We start from the raw sequence: 16,869 nt of genomic DNA, 5'->3' as shown, positions 1-16,869 counted from the left end.
GAGGAGCGCGAGTTAGTGGGGGGTGAGCCGGCATTGGCAGAGATATTAACAAGTACAGGTGTTTACCAAAGGGGAGGAAATAAATCCTGAATCGGTTAAAAGCGAGATATTATATTAAAGGAAAGTATTAAGAGAAGTTAGTTAAGTTAAAGAAGGACAAGGCGCTGGGACCAGACGGGATACATCCGAGAATCCGGAGGGAAATGGGCAAAGAAATTGTGGAGGCCCCTAAATTTCTACTCCGAGGTTCTATTGAGATGTGTGCTGGAGAGTGACCGATGTGACCACCACCGTCAACACGGGAGACCGAGCGAACCTGGGTCATTACAGGCCAGTTAGTTCAGCACCTGCAGCGGGGAAAGTTTGGATTCTTTAAAGATGAAATGAGGGAATGTCGAGGTAAAGTGAGAATCATTCGAAGCAGCCAACATGGATTTCAGGAAGCTCGTGCTCGATAAACCTGATGGAGTTCTTTGAGGCGGTGACGGATATGGGGGATGGGGAAATGTGGTGGACATGGACTTTCAGAAAGTCTTTGACAAGGCACCACACTATTGGAGCAGATTTAAGGGAATGGAATTTGGGGAAAGGACTGCCAGTTGGATTAAGAACTGTTTCAAAGGGAGGAAGCAGGGAGTAGGAGTTAAGGGCAGTTTCTCCGAGTGGTTGGAAGCGGGTCGTGCCGTCCCACAGGGTTCTGTTCTGCGACCACGATTTGGATATAAGGCTAGAGGGTCGTGGTGTCCAAATTTGCAAAAATAGGAGGCCCAGTAAATAACCCTGAGGGCCAAAGGGAGTTCCACGGGGACATTGATGAGATCGCGGAATTCAATGTCGGTAAATGTGAGGTGCTACATTCCGATTTTTTTTTTTAAGTATAATAATTATATTTTTGAATTGCGGGGGGGGGGGAAGCCGGGTGATGTGGAAGAGCAGAGGGATTTGGGGGTTCCATTTCCATTAACGGCAGCACCTGAAGTGGATCAGGCCAGTAGAAAAGCTGATGGAATACTGGCCGTTCTGGCAAGAGGTAGAGAATATAAAGGTGGTTATGTAACGGTGACTCTATCTATAAAACCTCAGTAAGAGCACAGTTCGAGTCCTGTGCGCAGTGTTGGGCTCCGTACTCCGTCAAAGTTGCGTTTCCGAGGAGAAAAACATTTGAATTGAGCAGTTTAAACCAAGTCTTTTTTTTGTGTATGAGTGATTGGAATGAGGCGACTCTGAACCAGCAATGGAGTGTGCGCTCAGCAGACTGAAGGCGTGGTTTTTAAGCAGGGTCTGGTAGGAGGAGAGGAGTGTGTGCGTGGGTCTCTCATGGGCCTCGACGGTTGCTCCCACCTCTTTCTGTTCCCCCTCCTGCCTGTTTGGGGCTTTTTCTGTGGGGGTCAACCTTGAGATGCTCCCAGTGCTGATCCGCTCTGTTTCTCCGTGTGTTTTATTTCTCTTGTCCTCCCCAGAATGCATCTGGACGCGATGACCTTAATGAGGCAGAACCCCCTAAGAAACTCGTATTGGAAAAGAACACTTTCAATCAGGTGACGATTCCACGCTGCATTCCGACCGTCGTCGGGTGATTTATAATCGCCCCGCCCGTTAGGAGTAAAGGGTAGGGATTCACAGTGGCAGAAGGTGGGTAGTGGTGTTCCACAGGGATCAGTGCTGGGACCACTGCTGTTCACCATTTATATTAACGATTTGGACTTTGGAATCAACACAATTTCTAAATTTGCGGATGACACCAAATTAGGGGGGAGATAGTCAATACTGAGGAGGACATTAATAAACTTGCAGAATGGGCATATAATTGGCAAATGAAGTTCAACACAGATAAATGGGAGGTATTACATTTTGGTAGGAAGAATAAGGAGGTCACTTATCACTTGGTGAGTCTGGGTGGGGTAGAGGAACAAAGGGATCTCGGAGTACAAATACACAAATCACTAAAAGTTGCGACACAGGTTAACGGCCATAAAAAAGCAAACCAAGCACTGGGTTTATTTCTAGAGGGATAGAATTGAAAAGTAGGGAAGTTATGCTAAACCTGTGTCGAACCTTGGTTAGACCACACTTGGAGCACTGTGTACAGTTCTGGTCACCATATTATAAAAAGGATATAGAGGCACTGGAGAGGGAGCAGAGAAGATTTACAAGGATGATACCAGAAATGCGAGGGTATAGATATCAGGAAAGGATGAACAGGCTGGGTCTCTTTTCGCTTTGAAAAAAGAAGGCTGAGGGGTGACCTAATAGAGGTCTTTAACATTATGAAAGGTTTTGATAGAGTGGATAGAGAGAGAGTGTTTCCACTTGTGGGGAAGAGCATAACTAGAGGCCATCAATATAAGATAGTCACCAAGAAATCAAATAGGGAATTCAGAAGAAACTTCTTTACCCAGAGAGTGGTGAGAATGTGGAACTCGCTACCACAGGGAGTGGTTGAGGTGAATAGTATCGATGTATTTAAGGGGAAGCTCGACAAGCATATGAAGGAGAAGGGAATAGAGGGTTACGCTGATAGATTTAGATGAGGAAAGACGGGAGGAGGCTCGAGTGGAGCATAAACGCCGGCACGGACTGGTTGGACCGAATGGCCTGTTTCTGTGCCGTATATTCTATGTAAACACTGCAAATTTTATATTGTGGAATTCAGTCGGTGCTGCATCTTGTAAAGCTGGAAGGGGGTGGGGCGGGAGTAATGTTCCCGTTAGTTTCATCAGCGCAATCTGGGGGAAATCGGCCAAACCAGCGCAAAAGATCGGGGAATGTCAAACGTAAATCGAGTCCCCGCGATCTTTAACGCTGGTTTAGAAATCGTTTCGCCCAGGGCCGGCCCCTCCCACAAAACCAGCCGCGCCCCCAGATCGATACGCACGTGCCGAGTTTCCGCCAGTTACAGCCGTTCGCGGAGGTTCCTCAGACCGCCCTCGTTTTCCCAGGTGCAAAGGCACGCTTTAAAAAAATTTAAAAAAATAAAAATAAAAATGTTTCTTGCCTATTTAAAAAAGTGAATTTACGAAGAAACTGAGTTGTGCACACCAGTGAAACTAGTAAACGGTTCAGTGCGGTTTAAGTCTGTCGTTGATTTAAAATCCGATTACTCACAGGTGCGGGATTAGACCCTTTATTAAAAATGCTTATTTTTTTTGTGGTAACCCCATTTTCAGCGGTATTAATAAACTGCTCCAGGTCATCACTCTTAAATATATCAATGAATATTTTCTAACGTGTTCTATTCCGCTGGTTCACGAAGATTTTTCGTTTGTGATTATGCGAATGGATTTTTTTAGCGAAAGCTTTAACCTTACCGCCACAATTTCCTGATTGCGATTCCCAAAGCAGAAATTTACCCCCCCCAAGTATTTAATTCCAACATGCTGGAGCCCCGGGCTGGTGCGCGACTAAACCCTGCCACCCCCGCCCCTTCCCACACAGCCCCTGCGCTGTCTCGGGTTGGTTCTCTGCTGAGCTAGCTGATCTCCGATGGGGTTCGGGGCAAGACAGAGCAGCACGGCGGGGGGGAGGGGGGGAACGCGACACTCCCCGGGCGAGCGAGGGGGAAACTGACCTGTGGGGCTACCTATCTGACGAGCCCCCCCCCCCCCACGCTAGGAGCTGTGGATGTCGAGTGAGAACGAGAGTGTGAAGTCCCCAAAAGTCAAATGTCCCACCGCCACTCACTGTCTAGACTCGATCATATGAATGTTTGGCAGTGTGGTTAATCCTGCAAGTTATTACACTGACCATGTGTAGCGCCTGAATTATGCATTAAAATTGCAAGCTGCGGTCACCGTACTGATCTCTGAGCGATCAAAGCACCGCCGGCCACGATTAAATCCACCGCCCTAACTGTTGTTCACCTCTGTCTGAGAGGCTGTGCTTTGAGTGGTTTCAGCTGGTGTGTTTGTGGAGCCTGTCGTCGCTGCTCCTGCTCTGGCTCTCTGCTACAATACCTCCTTTAACAATCTCGCCCGGGATTAAATCCGTCTGATGTAAAAAGACTACTGAGCCCTTGGTTTGTGTATAAAACGAGGCTTTAATCAACTGTTTCAAAACCATGAGATTCCAGTTACATCACTAGTTCCTGGTTACAGAAACATCCTGAGCAAGCTGGGCCCACGCCCGAGTATTTATACTCCTTGGACGGCGCCACCAGCTGGCCGCCCAGTGTTACTTCATGAGTCATGATCAGATTCATGACATCGTCCATGACCTTCGCCCCTGCCCCCAGCCCCTCTCTCTAACCTCCTGACTCCAGCCTCTTGTACATTTCTCCACCCTCCTCCCCACCCCACCAGCAGCGGCCGTGCCTTCAACCTCCTGGGTCCCACCAGCTCTTTCTACACCGAAGGCCCTCTAATGGTAAGAAGAAATTACTGCGTCTAATCCGAACGGGTTTTTCTCTCTTTTTTTCAAAAAAGAATTCTTATTCCTTTGCAGACTAAACTCAGCAACGGTACGTCGAGTATGATCTCAGCCAAGCAGCGCAAGCCTTCTACCAGTTATGAGAAGCAGAAGGAGCAATGCGTGAAGTACTTCGATCAGTGGACAGAAACAGATCAGGTGGAATTTGTCGAGAACTTGATATCCCGAATGTGTCACTACCAACACGGCCACATCAACTCGTACCTTAAACCAATGCTGCAGAGGGACTTTATCACGGTCCTACCAGGTACGAACATACGAATCGGGAGCAGGAGTCGGCCACTCGGCCCCTCGAGCCTGCCCCGCCATTCAGTAAGATCATGGCTGATCCGATGACTCCACATTCCCGCCTACCCCCGATAACCTTTCACCCCCTTGCTTACCCAGAATCTCTCTACCTCTGCCTTAAAAATATTCAAAGACTCTGCTTCCACCGCCCTCTGAGGAAGAGAATTCCAAAGACTCACGACCTTCTGAGAAACAATTTCTCCTCATCTCTGTTTTAAACGGGCGACCCCTTATTTTTAAACAGTGACCCTAGTTCTAGATTCTCCCACAAGAGGAAACCTCCTCTCCACATCCACCCTGTCCTGACCCCTCATCATCTTATATGTTTCAATCAAGTCACCTCTTACTCTTCTAAACTCCAGCGGATACAAGCTTAGCCTGTCCAACCTTTCCTCATAAGTCAACCTGCCCATTCCAGGTATTAGTCCAGTAAACCTTCTCTGAACTGCTTCCAATGCATTTACATCCTTCCTTAAATAAGGAGACTAATACTGGACACAGTGCTCCAGATGTGGTCTCCCCACTGCCCTGTATAACGGAAGCATAACCTCCCTACTTTTGTATTCAGTTCCCCTCGCAATAAACGATAACATTCTATTAGCTTTCCGAATTACTTGCTGTATCTGCATAGTAACCTTTTGCGATTGGTACGCAGGGGGAGGGGGTAACTGAGGCCACAGTGTGCAGCGCAGTCACTGGGAGCTCCGTAAATCATGGAATCGTATAGCGCAGAAGGAGGCCATTCGGCCCATCGTGCCATCAACCCAGAGGTCGCGAGTTCAAATCCCACCGCGCCGACTTGTGAAATTGAATTCAATAAACCTGGTGACTTGTGGAACTGGCTCACTAATGCCAACGCCCCCACCCCACCCGGCCTGAGCCGACACGTGTCTCCAGCCACATGCTACGCGATTGACCCTTGATGCCCTCTGAAGTGCCATGGGGTTGTAAGGGGAAACAATCGCTTTTTTTCAATTCTTTCATGAGATGTGGGCATCGCTGACAAGGCCGGCATTTATTGCCCATCCCTAGTTGCCCTCGAGAAGGTGGTGGTGAGCCGCCTTCTTGAACCGCTGCAGTCCGTGTGGTGAAAGTACTCCCACAGTGCTGTTAGGGAGGGAGTTCCAGGATTGTGACCCAGCGACGATGAAGGATTGGCGATATACTTCCAAGTCAGGATGGTGTGTGACTTGGAGGGGAACTTGGAGGTGGTGGTGTTCCCATGCGCCTGCTGCCCTTGTCCTTCTAGGTGGAAGAGGTCGCGGGTTTGGGAGGTGCTGCCGAAGAAGCCTTGGCGAGTTGCTGCAGTGCCTCTTGTAGATGGTACACACTGCAGCCTCGGTACGCCGGTGGTGGAGGGAGTGAATGTTTAAGGTGGTGGATGGGGTGTCAATCAAGCGGGCTGCTTTGTCCTGGATGGTGTCGAGCTTCTTGAGTGTTGTTGGAGCTGCACTCATCCAGGCAAGTGGAGAGTATTCCATCACACTCCTTACTTGTGCCTTGTAGATGGTGGAAACGCTTTGGGGAGTCAGGAGGTGAGACACTCGCCGCAGAATACACAGCCTCTGACCTGCTCTTGTTGCCACAGTATTAATGTGGCTGGTCCAGTTAAGTTTCTGGTCAATGGTGACCCCCAGGATGTTGATGGTGGGGGAATTTGGTGATGGTAATGCCGTTGAGTGTCAAGGGGAGGTGGTTAGACTCCAAGGCTTCAAGATCCCAGGGAGACATTGTGTGAAAAGAAAAATGGAAATCGGCAAATAGTCTGGATTCCCCCGTGTTTTGGTCTCTTGGAATCATAGAAATTTACAGCACAGAAGGAGGCCATTTGGCCCATCGTGTCCGTGCCGGCCGAAAAAGAGCCATCCCGCCTAATCCCACTTTCCAGCTCTCGGTCCGTAGCCCTGCAGGTTGCGGCACTTCAAGTACATATCCGAGTAGTTTTTAAATGTGATGAGGGCTTCTGCCTCTACCACCCTTTCAGGCAGTGAGTTCCTGACCCCCACCACCCTCTGGGTGAAGAAATTTGCCCTCAAATCCCTTCTAAACCTCCAACCAATTACTTTAAATCTCTGCCCCCTGGTTATTGACCTCTCTGCTAAGGGAAATCGGTCCTTCCTATCCACTCTATCTAGGCCCCACATAATTTTATACACCTCAATTAAATCTCCCCTCCGCCTCCTCTGTTCCAAAGAAAACAACCCCAGCCTTTCCAATCTCTTGTTTCTGGTATTCAAGTTAAAAAGACTTGTAATTATATAGAACAAAGCACAATACTGCAGATGCTGGAAATCTGTGTAAACAGAAAGTGTTGGAAACACTCAGCAGGTCAGGCAGGATCTGTGGGGCGAGAAACAGAGTTCACGTTTCGGGGCGGTGACCTCATCAAGGAAGGAGTATTTCCGGCATTTTCTGTTCATTTGTATTTAGGTCGAGTCTGCCGACAGGTCTCGGGAATGTCTCCGAGTGCGTGACGCACAACGGATTCCCTTCGCAGTGACCTGTTTAGCAAGTAGAGCGAAGCAAGATTTAAGTTGGGGCGGGTATTTTGAAGTAAATGGTGCAAAGCGTCTGCATCATCACCCGTGCTGTTTAGGCAAAAGAATAAGGACTTGAATATCGGCAGGGGGAAAAGGGAGAGAGAGCAAGGGAGAGCGCATGACCTGGTTAATAGGAAATGGATAAATTTCTAGACACACAAGGCATCAAGGGGTATGGGGAGAGAGGGGGAATATGGTATTGAGATAGAGGATCAGCCAGGATCATATTGAATGGCGGGGCAGGCTCGAAGGGCCGAATGGCCTCCTCCTGTGCTGTGTGATTCTCTGAGCAGCGCGGGTGGCGACAGGGGCTTTGTGTTCGGCAGCGAGAGCGTTTTGTTTTTAAACCATCTGCGTGCAGCGACTGCAGGTTTAAGAGTAGTGGGGTCGATTGTACATTTGCAGCCGAGAAGAGATGTGGCAGAGTTTCCGAGGGCGTTGTACTCCAAGGACCTGTACACGGGGCACGCTCTGGCGGCAGAGAGCTGGTACGGCGGCACTGGTATTTGTTGCCCTTTTCCTGTGCCCACAAGCTGGGGGCACAGTCACTTCATTAAAGGGGAGCGCGGTAGTTGGCGCTCCGACGAGGGGTTTGAGCTAACCGCTCGACGGAGGCTCGTTTTCCTGCCCTAACCGTTCAGTTGTCTGTCTTTCTCTCTTTCTGCTTGTGCAGCCCGTGGCCTGGATCACATCGCAGAGAACATCCTGTCGTTCCTGGATGCCCGGTCACTGTGCGCCGCGGAGCTGGTGTGTAAGGAATGGTACCGGGTGATCTCCGACGGGATGCTCTGGAAGAAACTGATGGAGCGGATGGTGCGCACGGATTCTCTCTGGAAGGGGCTGTCGGAGCGGAGGGGATGGTAAGGGTCGCTCGTGCGCGGGTGCCTCCAAAGGTGGGATCTCCAGGCTCCAAGGGGCGACCGCACCGCCCGGTGCCATCCTGAGTCGCCCAGGCTCGGGACTTTGCCTATTCAGTCTCCCCCCACCCGCCACCACCCTCCGCTGAATTAGCTGACCTCGGCCTCGAGCCTGGGACTCGGCAGCCGGGATTCACCAGACACAGCCACCCCTGCCGGAGGTGCGTGTGTGTCTGTGGATGAGGGGCTCCGCTGCGATGCCTCATGCAGTGGAATTTCATGCTGACACTCACAGTCATAACAGACATGATTGGACCCGGAGGTCAAAGTTAAACTGTATCCCGGCAAGAGTGAATGAAAGAAAAGAGAAAGAACTTGTATTTCTATAGCGCCTTTCACGACCTCAGGACATCTCAAAACGCTTTACAGCCAATGAAGTACTTATTGGAGTGTGGTCACTGTTGTAATGTAGGAAACGCGGCAGCCAATTTGCGCACAGCAAGCTCCCACACACAGCAATCTGAAAATGAGCAGATAATCTGTTTTAGTGATGTTGGTTGAGGGATAAATATTGGCCCCAGGACACCGGGGAGAACTCCCCACAGGGCAAGAGCCCACAACCAGTGACGAGATGAACAGGCCTGTTAATCTTCTCTCTTTGGCGGTGTTGATTTGAAGGAGAAATGTCGGTCAGGACGCTGGGAGAAACTCCTGTGCTGTCTCGAACAGTAGCACGGGATGTCCCAGTGTCGGCAGTGGGTGATCGATGTCAGACTGGTGCAGTAAGGGACCGACCTTCTGAGGTTGGGGCTAGTCCAGGAGTGAAGGGAGCCTTACTCCACCTCTAGCTGTCTTAATCTGGGAGTGCTTGAAGCCCTTGATGATGGTTTGAAATCCTCTGTCAGCCTCTTAGATTTGTCACTAGGACGAGCCCTTACTGCTGGCCATAAGGTTTATAACATCATAAAGACATAAAATTCAAAAAATAATCAAACCTGCCTGTGCAGTAATATCTTCCCGGTTCAAAACGCCTCTGACAATATTTTCCGTTGGAAGCTGATGCTTATGTGGGAAGTTAGATCCGCTGGTTCACGCAGGTTCCCAACCTACCCTGCCCTCTGGAGGGACAGTTCAGGACAGGAGCCTCTGGATCCCGGCCTGCACTTGTCGTCCTCAAGCTGAGAGCACGAGTCATTCACAGAACATGCCAGGACCCGCTGCTTCCGAGTCCCACCCCTTCCCGTGAAAAATTACCGAGAATCAAAAATCCCGACCATTTTAGGACAGTTAAAGTAACTGAAATTAATCTCTGAAACATAACGCACAATATTAACTCCCAACCTTTTCTACGGTAATATTCCTGAATTTAAAAAAAATTCAAGAAGCTATTTATAGTCTACTGCATGACCGGTTAAACTTCAAAACAGCGCCAAGTTTTAAAGTGGAATCTTCATATTTTGCAGTGTATTCTAAATAGTTACCACTCATTTGTTTATTCGTGGATCGCAAACAAAGATTGTTCATATAAACCAGGTTACTTCGGGAATTAGGTCACAGATCAGCCATGATCTGATTGAATGGCGGAACAGGCTCGAGGGGCTGAATGACCTCCTCTTGTTCCTGTGTAACAGGCTCGAGGGGCTGAACGGCCTCCTCCTGTTCCTGTGTAACAGGCTCGAGGGGCTGAATGGCCTCCTCCTGCTCCTGTGTAACAGGCTCAAGGGGCTGAATGGCCTCCTCCTGTTCCTGTGTAACAGGCTCGAGGGGCTGAATGGCCTCCTCCTGGTTCTCTGCTCTAGTTGGACTGTTCTGTCCCATTATTCAAGTTTGGAGGGGTGTTATGAATAAAAGTCCAGAACTTAACTGTTTTATCAAAAGTTCTGTTTAAATACACAAAGTACTGTAGCGCAAACATTTGTTAAAGGAGTAAAGACATAAGTAACAGAAGATTAAAGTTTTATATATTTCTTGAACTTTGTCTTTTTTTTTGTAGCAATCAGGAGCTAATTCTCCAATCTAACAGGCAGAGATTTATTTATGTAATCTTAATTATCTGCTTAAAATGGCTAAAGAAAATGTTATACATTTGTTTGCAACCAAAATCTCCCACGAATTCTGGTGAGTTCTCTTCCTGGAAATGTATTCCCTTCCTCCACATCCGCTCTTCCATCTGCAGAACCTCTTCCTCATGTGAGCAGTCCCACCAGAGAGCGAAGCGTGCATGTATGTACCTGAGGGTTTATCTTTAGTGTGGAAACTGATAGCCTGCTGCACTGCACCACATCGCTTGCAGTAACGCTGAAGCTCAGCCGGGGGTCGACATTGTAACATCAGTTCAGTTGAGGGCTCTCGGTGCCTTGAGGTAGCCGGTTGCAAAGTTGCACGTTAAAGTGACGACCGTTCTGGGACAGATTGGAAGAGAGAGCTTCCAGCCCGTGTGCCTGCTGGGCTAACTGCAGCCTCTCTGCGACAGGGTGCAATCGACGCGTGAGTTGAGAGATTTGCGCGTGTCGCCGCTCTGATGCTTACGGGCTTTGTTTATGCTGCAGGATCCAGTACCTGTTCAAAAACAAGCCCTCCGACGGTATCCTGCCTCCAGATTCCTTCTACAGATCTCTGTACCCACAAATCATACAGGACATAGAGGTAAGAGGCCGCAGCTTGCCCTCCCAGAACCGGTTTACACACCGCACAGATCACAATGAGAAAGAAGGTCTTTCTTTAAAGAAGTAAAAGTGTTTTCAGCGCCTTTACTAACCTCAGGAGGTCCCAAAATGCTTCACCAATAATTAATTACATTTCACGTGTAGTCACAGTTGCAACGCGGCAGCCAATCTGCGCACAGCAAGCTCCCACAAACAGCAATGAGATAATGCCCAGATAATCTGTTTTACTAATGTTGGGGTGAATATTGGCCCCAGGACACTGGGGATAACTCCCCTGCTCTTCTTCCTATAGTGGCCGTGGGATCTTTTGCGAGAGCAGACGGGGCCTCGGTTTAATGTCTTATCCGAAAGACGGCACCTGTGACAGTGCGGCGCTCCCTCGGTACTGCCCCTCCGGCAGTGCGGCGCTCCCTCGGTACTGCCCCTCCGGCAGTGCGGCGCTCCCTCGGTACTGCCCCTCCGGCAGTGTGGCGCCCCCTCGGTACTGCCCCTCCGGCAGTGCGGCGCCCCCTCGGTACCGCCCCTCCGGCAGTGCGGCGCCCCCTCGGTACCGCCCCTCCGGCAGTGCGGCCTGGATTATGTGTTCGAGTCTCGAGTGGGACTCAAACCCACAACCTTCTGACTCGGAGACAAGAGTGCTGCCCAATGAGCCACGGCTGACACGGTGGAGGACAGGGGTAATTAAATGAAAAAAAGGCCTACTGGTGCAAGGGAAATGTGAGTGGTAATTGGGCAAGTAAAGAAACAACAGATGCATTGTCTCTCCTTTTCAGACCATCGAATCCAACTGGAGGTGTGGTCATCATGGCTTACAACGGATACACTGCCACAGCGAGACCAGTAAAGGCGTCTACTGCTTACAGTACGATGACCAGAAAATTATCAGTGGTTTGCGCGACAACACGATCAAGGTAAGTGGGTCATCGAGGAATTGGGGAGCGTTTTCTGACGATTCGTGTCCTGTCGGTAACTGGTTTGTCCTGGGTATAACGATCAAATGGTCTTTGGGTTCAATTTGTCTTGTTAATGGGGACTTGCGCAGTGCGGTTTGTCTTGTTAATGGGGACATGCGCAGTGCGGTTTGTCTTGTTAATGGGGACATGCGCAGTGCGGTTTGTCTTGTTAATGGGGACATGCGCAGTGCGGTTTGTCTTGTTAATGGGGACATGCGCAGTGCGGTTTGCACCGAGCTGTACAGGTTCCAGGCTGACACCAAGCCTCTGCTGACTTTACCAATCTCCTCTGTACTCCTGGGTCGCTCCTATACATCGAGCTGCTTTTAGTCGCACAAAGTTAGAGAAAATTAATGAACACGTCTGCACATGGCCCTGGTCTGGCCACACCTGGGTCCAATTCTGGTCTCCATATGACAGCAAGAATATCGAGACATTGGAGGCAATTCAGACAAGAGCCTGGGAGAGGGTGCGGAGCCTGGGATTGGTTAGTGGGTAGAGTGTGAGGAGCCTGGGATTGGGTAGTGGGGAGAGGGTGCGGAGCCTGGGATTGGTTAGTGGGGAGAGGGTGAGGAGCCCGGGATTGGTTAGTGGGGAGAGGGTGCGGAGCCTGGGATTGGTTAGTGGGGAGAGGGTGAGGAGCCCGGGATTGGTTAGTGGGGAGAGGGTGCGGAGCCTGGGATTGGTTAGTGGGGAGAGGGTGCGGAGCCTGGGATTGGTTAGTAAGGAGGGTGCGGAGCCTGGGATTGGTTAGTGCGGAGCCTGGGATTGGTTAGTGGGGAGAGGGTGCGGAGCCTGGGATTGGTTAGTGGGGAAAGGGTGCGGAGCCTGGGATTGGTTAGTGGGGAGAGGGTGAGGAGCCTGGGATTGGTTAGTGGGGAGAGGGTCCGGAGCCCGGGATTGGTTAGTGGGGAGAGGGTGCGGAGCCTGGGATTGGTTAGTGGGGAGAGGGTGAGGAGCCCGGGATTGGTTAGTGGGGAGAGGGTGATTTATCTTTTCAGTGGGATGGGGGACGGGAAGACTGGGAATGAACCAGATGCTTTGTTGCATTAAACCCAATGGTGATCACTGATGTTTGTCTTCTACGCTCTCCAGATTTGGGACAAGAACACACTGGAGTGTAAGAACGTTCTGACTGGCCACACGGGCTCGGTGCTCTGTCTACAGTACGATGACAAAGTGATCATTACTGGATCCTCCGACTCCACAGTGAGGTGCGTGGCTGCCTGGCTGTTTGCAGCCGTTTGCTGGATTTGGCAAATAGTGAATCGATGCTCTGTGTATAAAACACCCTGGGCTATAGAGAGGGCGGGGATCGCTCGCTCCCTGTGTATAACACACCCTGGGCTATAGAGAGGGCGGGGATCGCTCGCTCCCTGTGTATAACACACCCTGGGCTATAGAGGGGGCGGGGATCGCTCGCTCCCTGGGGCACACCTGTGGTAACTGGGCAAGAAGGGGGTCAGTCTCGACACACTGGGCCATTCATCCCATCAGCCATTCATCCCATCAGCCGAGCTCCCAGAGGTGAAGGGTCAAGTGTTAACCCACTGCACAACCCGGGCTTACTCACTCTCTCCCCCCCTCTCTCTCTCTCTCTCTCTCTCTCTCTCTCTCTCTCTCTCTCTCCCACCCCCTCTCGCTCTCTCTCCCACCCCCTCTCGCTCTCTCTCCCACCCCCTCTCGCTCTCTCCCACCCCCTCTCGCTCTCTCCCCCGCCCCCTCTCGCTCTCTCTCCCGCCCCCTCTCGCGCTCTCTCTCCCGCCCCCTCTCGCTCTCTCCCACCCCCTCTCGCTCTCTCTCCCGCCCCCTCTCGCGCTCTCTCCCTCCCCCTCTCGCGCTCTCTCCCGCCCCCTCTCGCGCTCTCTCCCGCCCCCTCTCGCGCTCTCTCTCCCGCCCCCTCTCGCGCTCTCTCTCCCGCCCCCTCTCGCGCGCTCTCTCCCGCCCCCTCTCGCGCGCTCTCTCCCGCCCCCTCTCGCGCGCTCTCTCCCGCCCCCTCTCGCGCGCTCTCTCCCGCCCCCTCTCGCGCGCTCTCTCCCGCCCCCTCTCGCGCGCTCTCTCCCGCCCCCTCTCGCGCGCTCTCTCCCGCCCCCTCTCGCGCGCTCTCTCTCGCGCGCTCTCTCCCGCCCCCTCTCGCGCGCTCTCTCCCGCCCCCTCTCGCGCGCTCTCTCCCGCCCCCTCTCGCGCGCTCTCTCCCGCCCCCTCTCGCGCGCTCTCTCCCGCCCCCTCTCGCGCGCGCTCTCCCCGCCCCCTCTCGCGCGCTCTCTCCCGCCCCCTCTCGCGCGCTCTCTCCCGCCCCCTCTCGCGCGCTCTCTCCCGCCCCCTCTCGCGCGCTCTCTCCCGCCCCCTCTCGCGCGCTCTCTCCCGCCCCCTCTCGCGCGCTCTCTCCCGCCCCCTCTCGCGCGCTCTCTCCCCGCCCCCCTCTCGCGCGCTCTCTCCCGCCCCCTCTCGCGCGCTCTCTCCCGCCCCCTCTCGCGCGCTCTCTCCCGCCCCCTCTCGCGCGCTCTCTCCCGCCCCCTCTCGCGCGCTCTCTCCCGCCCCCCTCTCGCGCGCTCTCTCCCGCCCCCTCTCGCGCGCTCTCTCCCGCCCCCTCTCGCGCGCTCTCTCCCGCCCCCTCTCGCGCGCTCTCTCCCGCCCCCTCTCGCGCGCTCTCTCCCGCCCCCTCTCGCGCGCTCTCTCCCGCCCCCTCTCGCGCGCTCTCTCCCGCCCCCTCTCGCGCGCTCTCTCCCGCCCCCTCTCGCGCGCTCTCTCCCGCCCCCTCTCGCGCGCCCTCTCCCGCCCCCTCTCGCGCGCCCTCTCCCGCCCCCTCTCGCCCGCCCCCTCCCGCGCGCTCTCGCCCGCCCCCTCCCGCGCGCTCTCTCCCGCCCCCTCTCTCGCGCTCTCTCCCGCCCCCTCTCGCGCGCTCTCTCCCGCCCCCTCTCGCGCGCTCTCTCCCGCCCCCTCTCGCGCGCTCTCTCCCGCCCCCTCTCGCGCGCTCTCTCCCGCCCCCTCTCGCGCGCTCTCTCCCGCCCCCTCTCGCGCGCTCTCTCCCGCCCCCTCTCGCGCGCTCTCTCCCGCCCCCTCTCGCGCGCTCTCTCCCGCCCCCTCTCGCGCGCTCTCTCCCGCCCCCTCTCGCGCGCTCTCTCCCGCCCCCTCTCGCGCGCTCTCTCCCGCCCCCTCTCGCGCGCTCTCTCCCGCCCCCTCTCGCGCGCTCTCTCCCGCCCCCTCTCGCGCGCTCTCTCCCGCCCCCTCTCGCGCGCTCTCTCCCGCCCCCTCTCGCGCGCTCTCTCCCGCCCCCTCTCGCGCGCTCTCTCCCGCCCCCTCTCGCGCGCTCTCTCCCCGCCCCCTCTCGCGCGCTCTCTCCCGCCCCCTCTCGCGCGCTCTCCTCCCGCCCCCTCTCGCGCGCTCTCTCCCGCCCCCTCTCGCGCGCTCTCTCCCGCCCCCTCTCGCGCGCTCTCTCCCGCCCCCTCTCGCGCGCTCTCTCCCGCCCCCTCTCGCGCGCTCTCTCCCGCCCCCTCTCGCGCGCTCTCTCCCGCCCCCTCTCGCGCGCTCTCTCCCGCCCCCTCTCGCGCGCTCTCTCCCGCCCCCCTCTCGCGCGCTCTCTCCCGCCCCCTCTCGCGCGCTCTCTCCCGCCCCCTCTCGCGCGCTCTCTCCCGCCCCCTCTCGCGCTCTCTCTCCCGCCCCCTCTCGCGCTCTCTCTCCCGCCCCCTCTCGCGCTCTCTCTCCCGCCCCCTCTCGCGCTCTCTCTCTTTCTCCCGCCCCCTCTCGCGCTCTCTCTTTCCCCCACCCCCCTCAACCCCTCTCTCTGCCCCAGTGCTGAATGCTTCTGTCTAAAGCTGACTCTGTTTGCTTGATTTGACCATTGCAGAGTTTGGGATGTTAACACAGGGGAGATGTTAAACACGCTGATCCATCACTGCGAAGCTGTCCTGCATCTCCGCTTCACCAATGGAATGATGGTCACTTGCTCCAAGGACCGGTCTATAGCCGTGTGGGACATGAGCACCTCCACCGACATCACCTTACGCAGAGTCCTGGTCGGGCACAGGGCAGCTGTCAATGTTGTGGATTTTGATGATAAGTACATCGTGTCAGCTTCTGGAGATCGAACTATCAAAGTAAGATCGATTTATTGCTCTCTCTTCTTCCTTTCACTATCTGTCTATCTTTCCTCTTCTTCCTCTCCAGAAGGTGCTGAGACACTGTGTTCAACGAGCATTAGTCACCCGCACCCAATACTCATTCTTCATTGGAACAGGAGGAGGCCATTCAGCCCATCGAGCCTGTTGCATCGGAACAGGAGGTTTTGAGGATGTTGGTTGAGGGACAAATATTGGCCCAGGACACCAGGAGAACTCCCTACCCTTCCTTGATCTTCTAAGTTGACCTGAACAGGGCCTCGGTTTAACGTCTCATCCAAAAGACGGCACCTCCGACAGTGCCACGCTCCCTCAGTACTACCCCTCCGACAGTGCGGCGCTTCCTCAATACTGCCCCTCCGACAGTGCAGCACTCCCTCAGTACCGCCCTCGCGACAGTGCGGCGCTCCCTCAGTACTGCCCCTCCGACAGTGCGGCGCTCCCTCAGTACTGCCCCTCCGACAGTGCGGCGCTCCCTCAGTACTGCCCCTCCGACAGAGCGGCGCTCCCTCAGTACTGCCCCTCCGACAGTGCGGCGCTCCCTCAGTACTGCCCCTCCGACAGTGCGGCGCTCCCTCGGTACTGCCCCTCCGACAGTGCGGCGCTCCCTCGGTACTGCACCTCCGACAGTGTGGCGCTCCCTCGGTACTGCACTGGAAGTGTCGGCCTAGATTTTGTGCTCAAGTCTCTGGAGTGGGATTCAAACCCACGACCTTCTGACTCCGAATTGGTCAGCACCGACTCCACAACCAGAAGAGATAGAATGAACAGGGAAAGACTCTCAAAACTCTTCATAATATTATAAAACCTCAGCCTTGGCCTTCACCACATTAACGTTCTGTTCTTTTCTGCTGTTTCCCTGGATCATCCCAAGCTCAGTCAGTCCTACTATTCCCTCTGCATCAAGACATTTCTCCCAAACTCTTGCCCCTCACCCTCTCTCTCATTCTGTAGATTCCCTGATGATATATTTTAGATGAAACACTTCCTACCTGTTGACTGTTTTACTGAAAGCACCAACT

At 54.1% G+C, this 16,869-nt stretch overlaps 1 protein-coding gene across 3 annotated transcripts in view; it reads left to right on the top strand.

The window, feature by feature from the left end:
* The window catches only part of LOC147097860 (F-box/WD repeat-containing protein 1A), a 37,493-nt gene that overhangs the window by 13,125 nt on the left and 7,499 nt on the right, over window positions 1–16,869 (top strand). For 2 of the 3 annotated variants that reach the window (XM_085970892.1, XM_085970891.1), the window contains exons 2-8: window positions 1,461–1,538; window positions 4,441–4,672; window positions 7,927–8,113; window positions 10,660–10,756; window positions 11,550–11,687; window positions 12,825–12,943; window positions 15,577–15,826. In XM_085970892.1, coding sequence (XP_085827018.1) covers window positions 1,461–1,538; window positions 4,441–4,672; window positions 7,927–8,113; window positions 10,660–10,756; window positions 11,550–11,687; window positions 12,825–12,943; window positions 15,577–15,826 — 1,101 coding nt within the window. The remainder of the gene's footprint in view (window positions 1–1,460; window positions 1,539–4,440; window positions 4,673–7,926; window positions 8,114–10,659; window positions 10,757–11,549; window positions 11,688–12,824; window positions 12,944–15,576; window positions 15,827–16,869) is intronic. The other variant, XM_085970893.1, reaches the window with a different exon arrangement.

This window comes from Somniosus microcephalus, chromosome 30, assembly GCF_052327205.1.
Source record: "Somniosus microcephalus isolate GS21.2 chromosome 30, FLI_Smic_1.0, whole genome shotgun sequence".
Lineage (NCBI taxonomy): Eukaryota > Metazoa > Chordata > Chondrichthyes > Squaliformes > Somniosidae > Somniosus > Somniosus microcephalus.
Note: the sequence above shows the minus strand (reverse complement) of the source record. Positions and strands in the feature narration are given on the sequence as shown.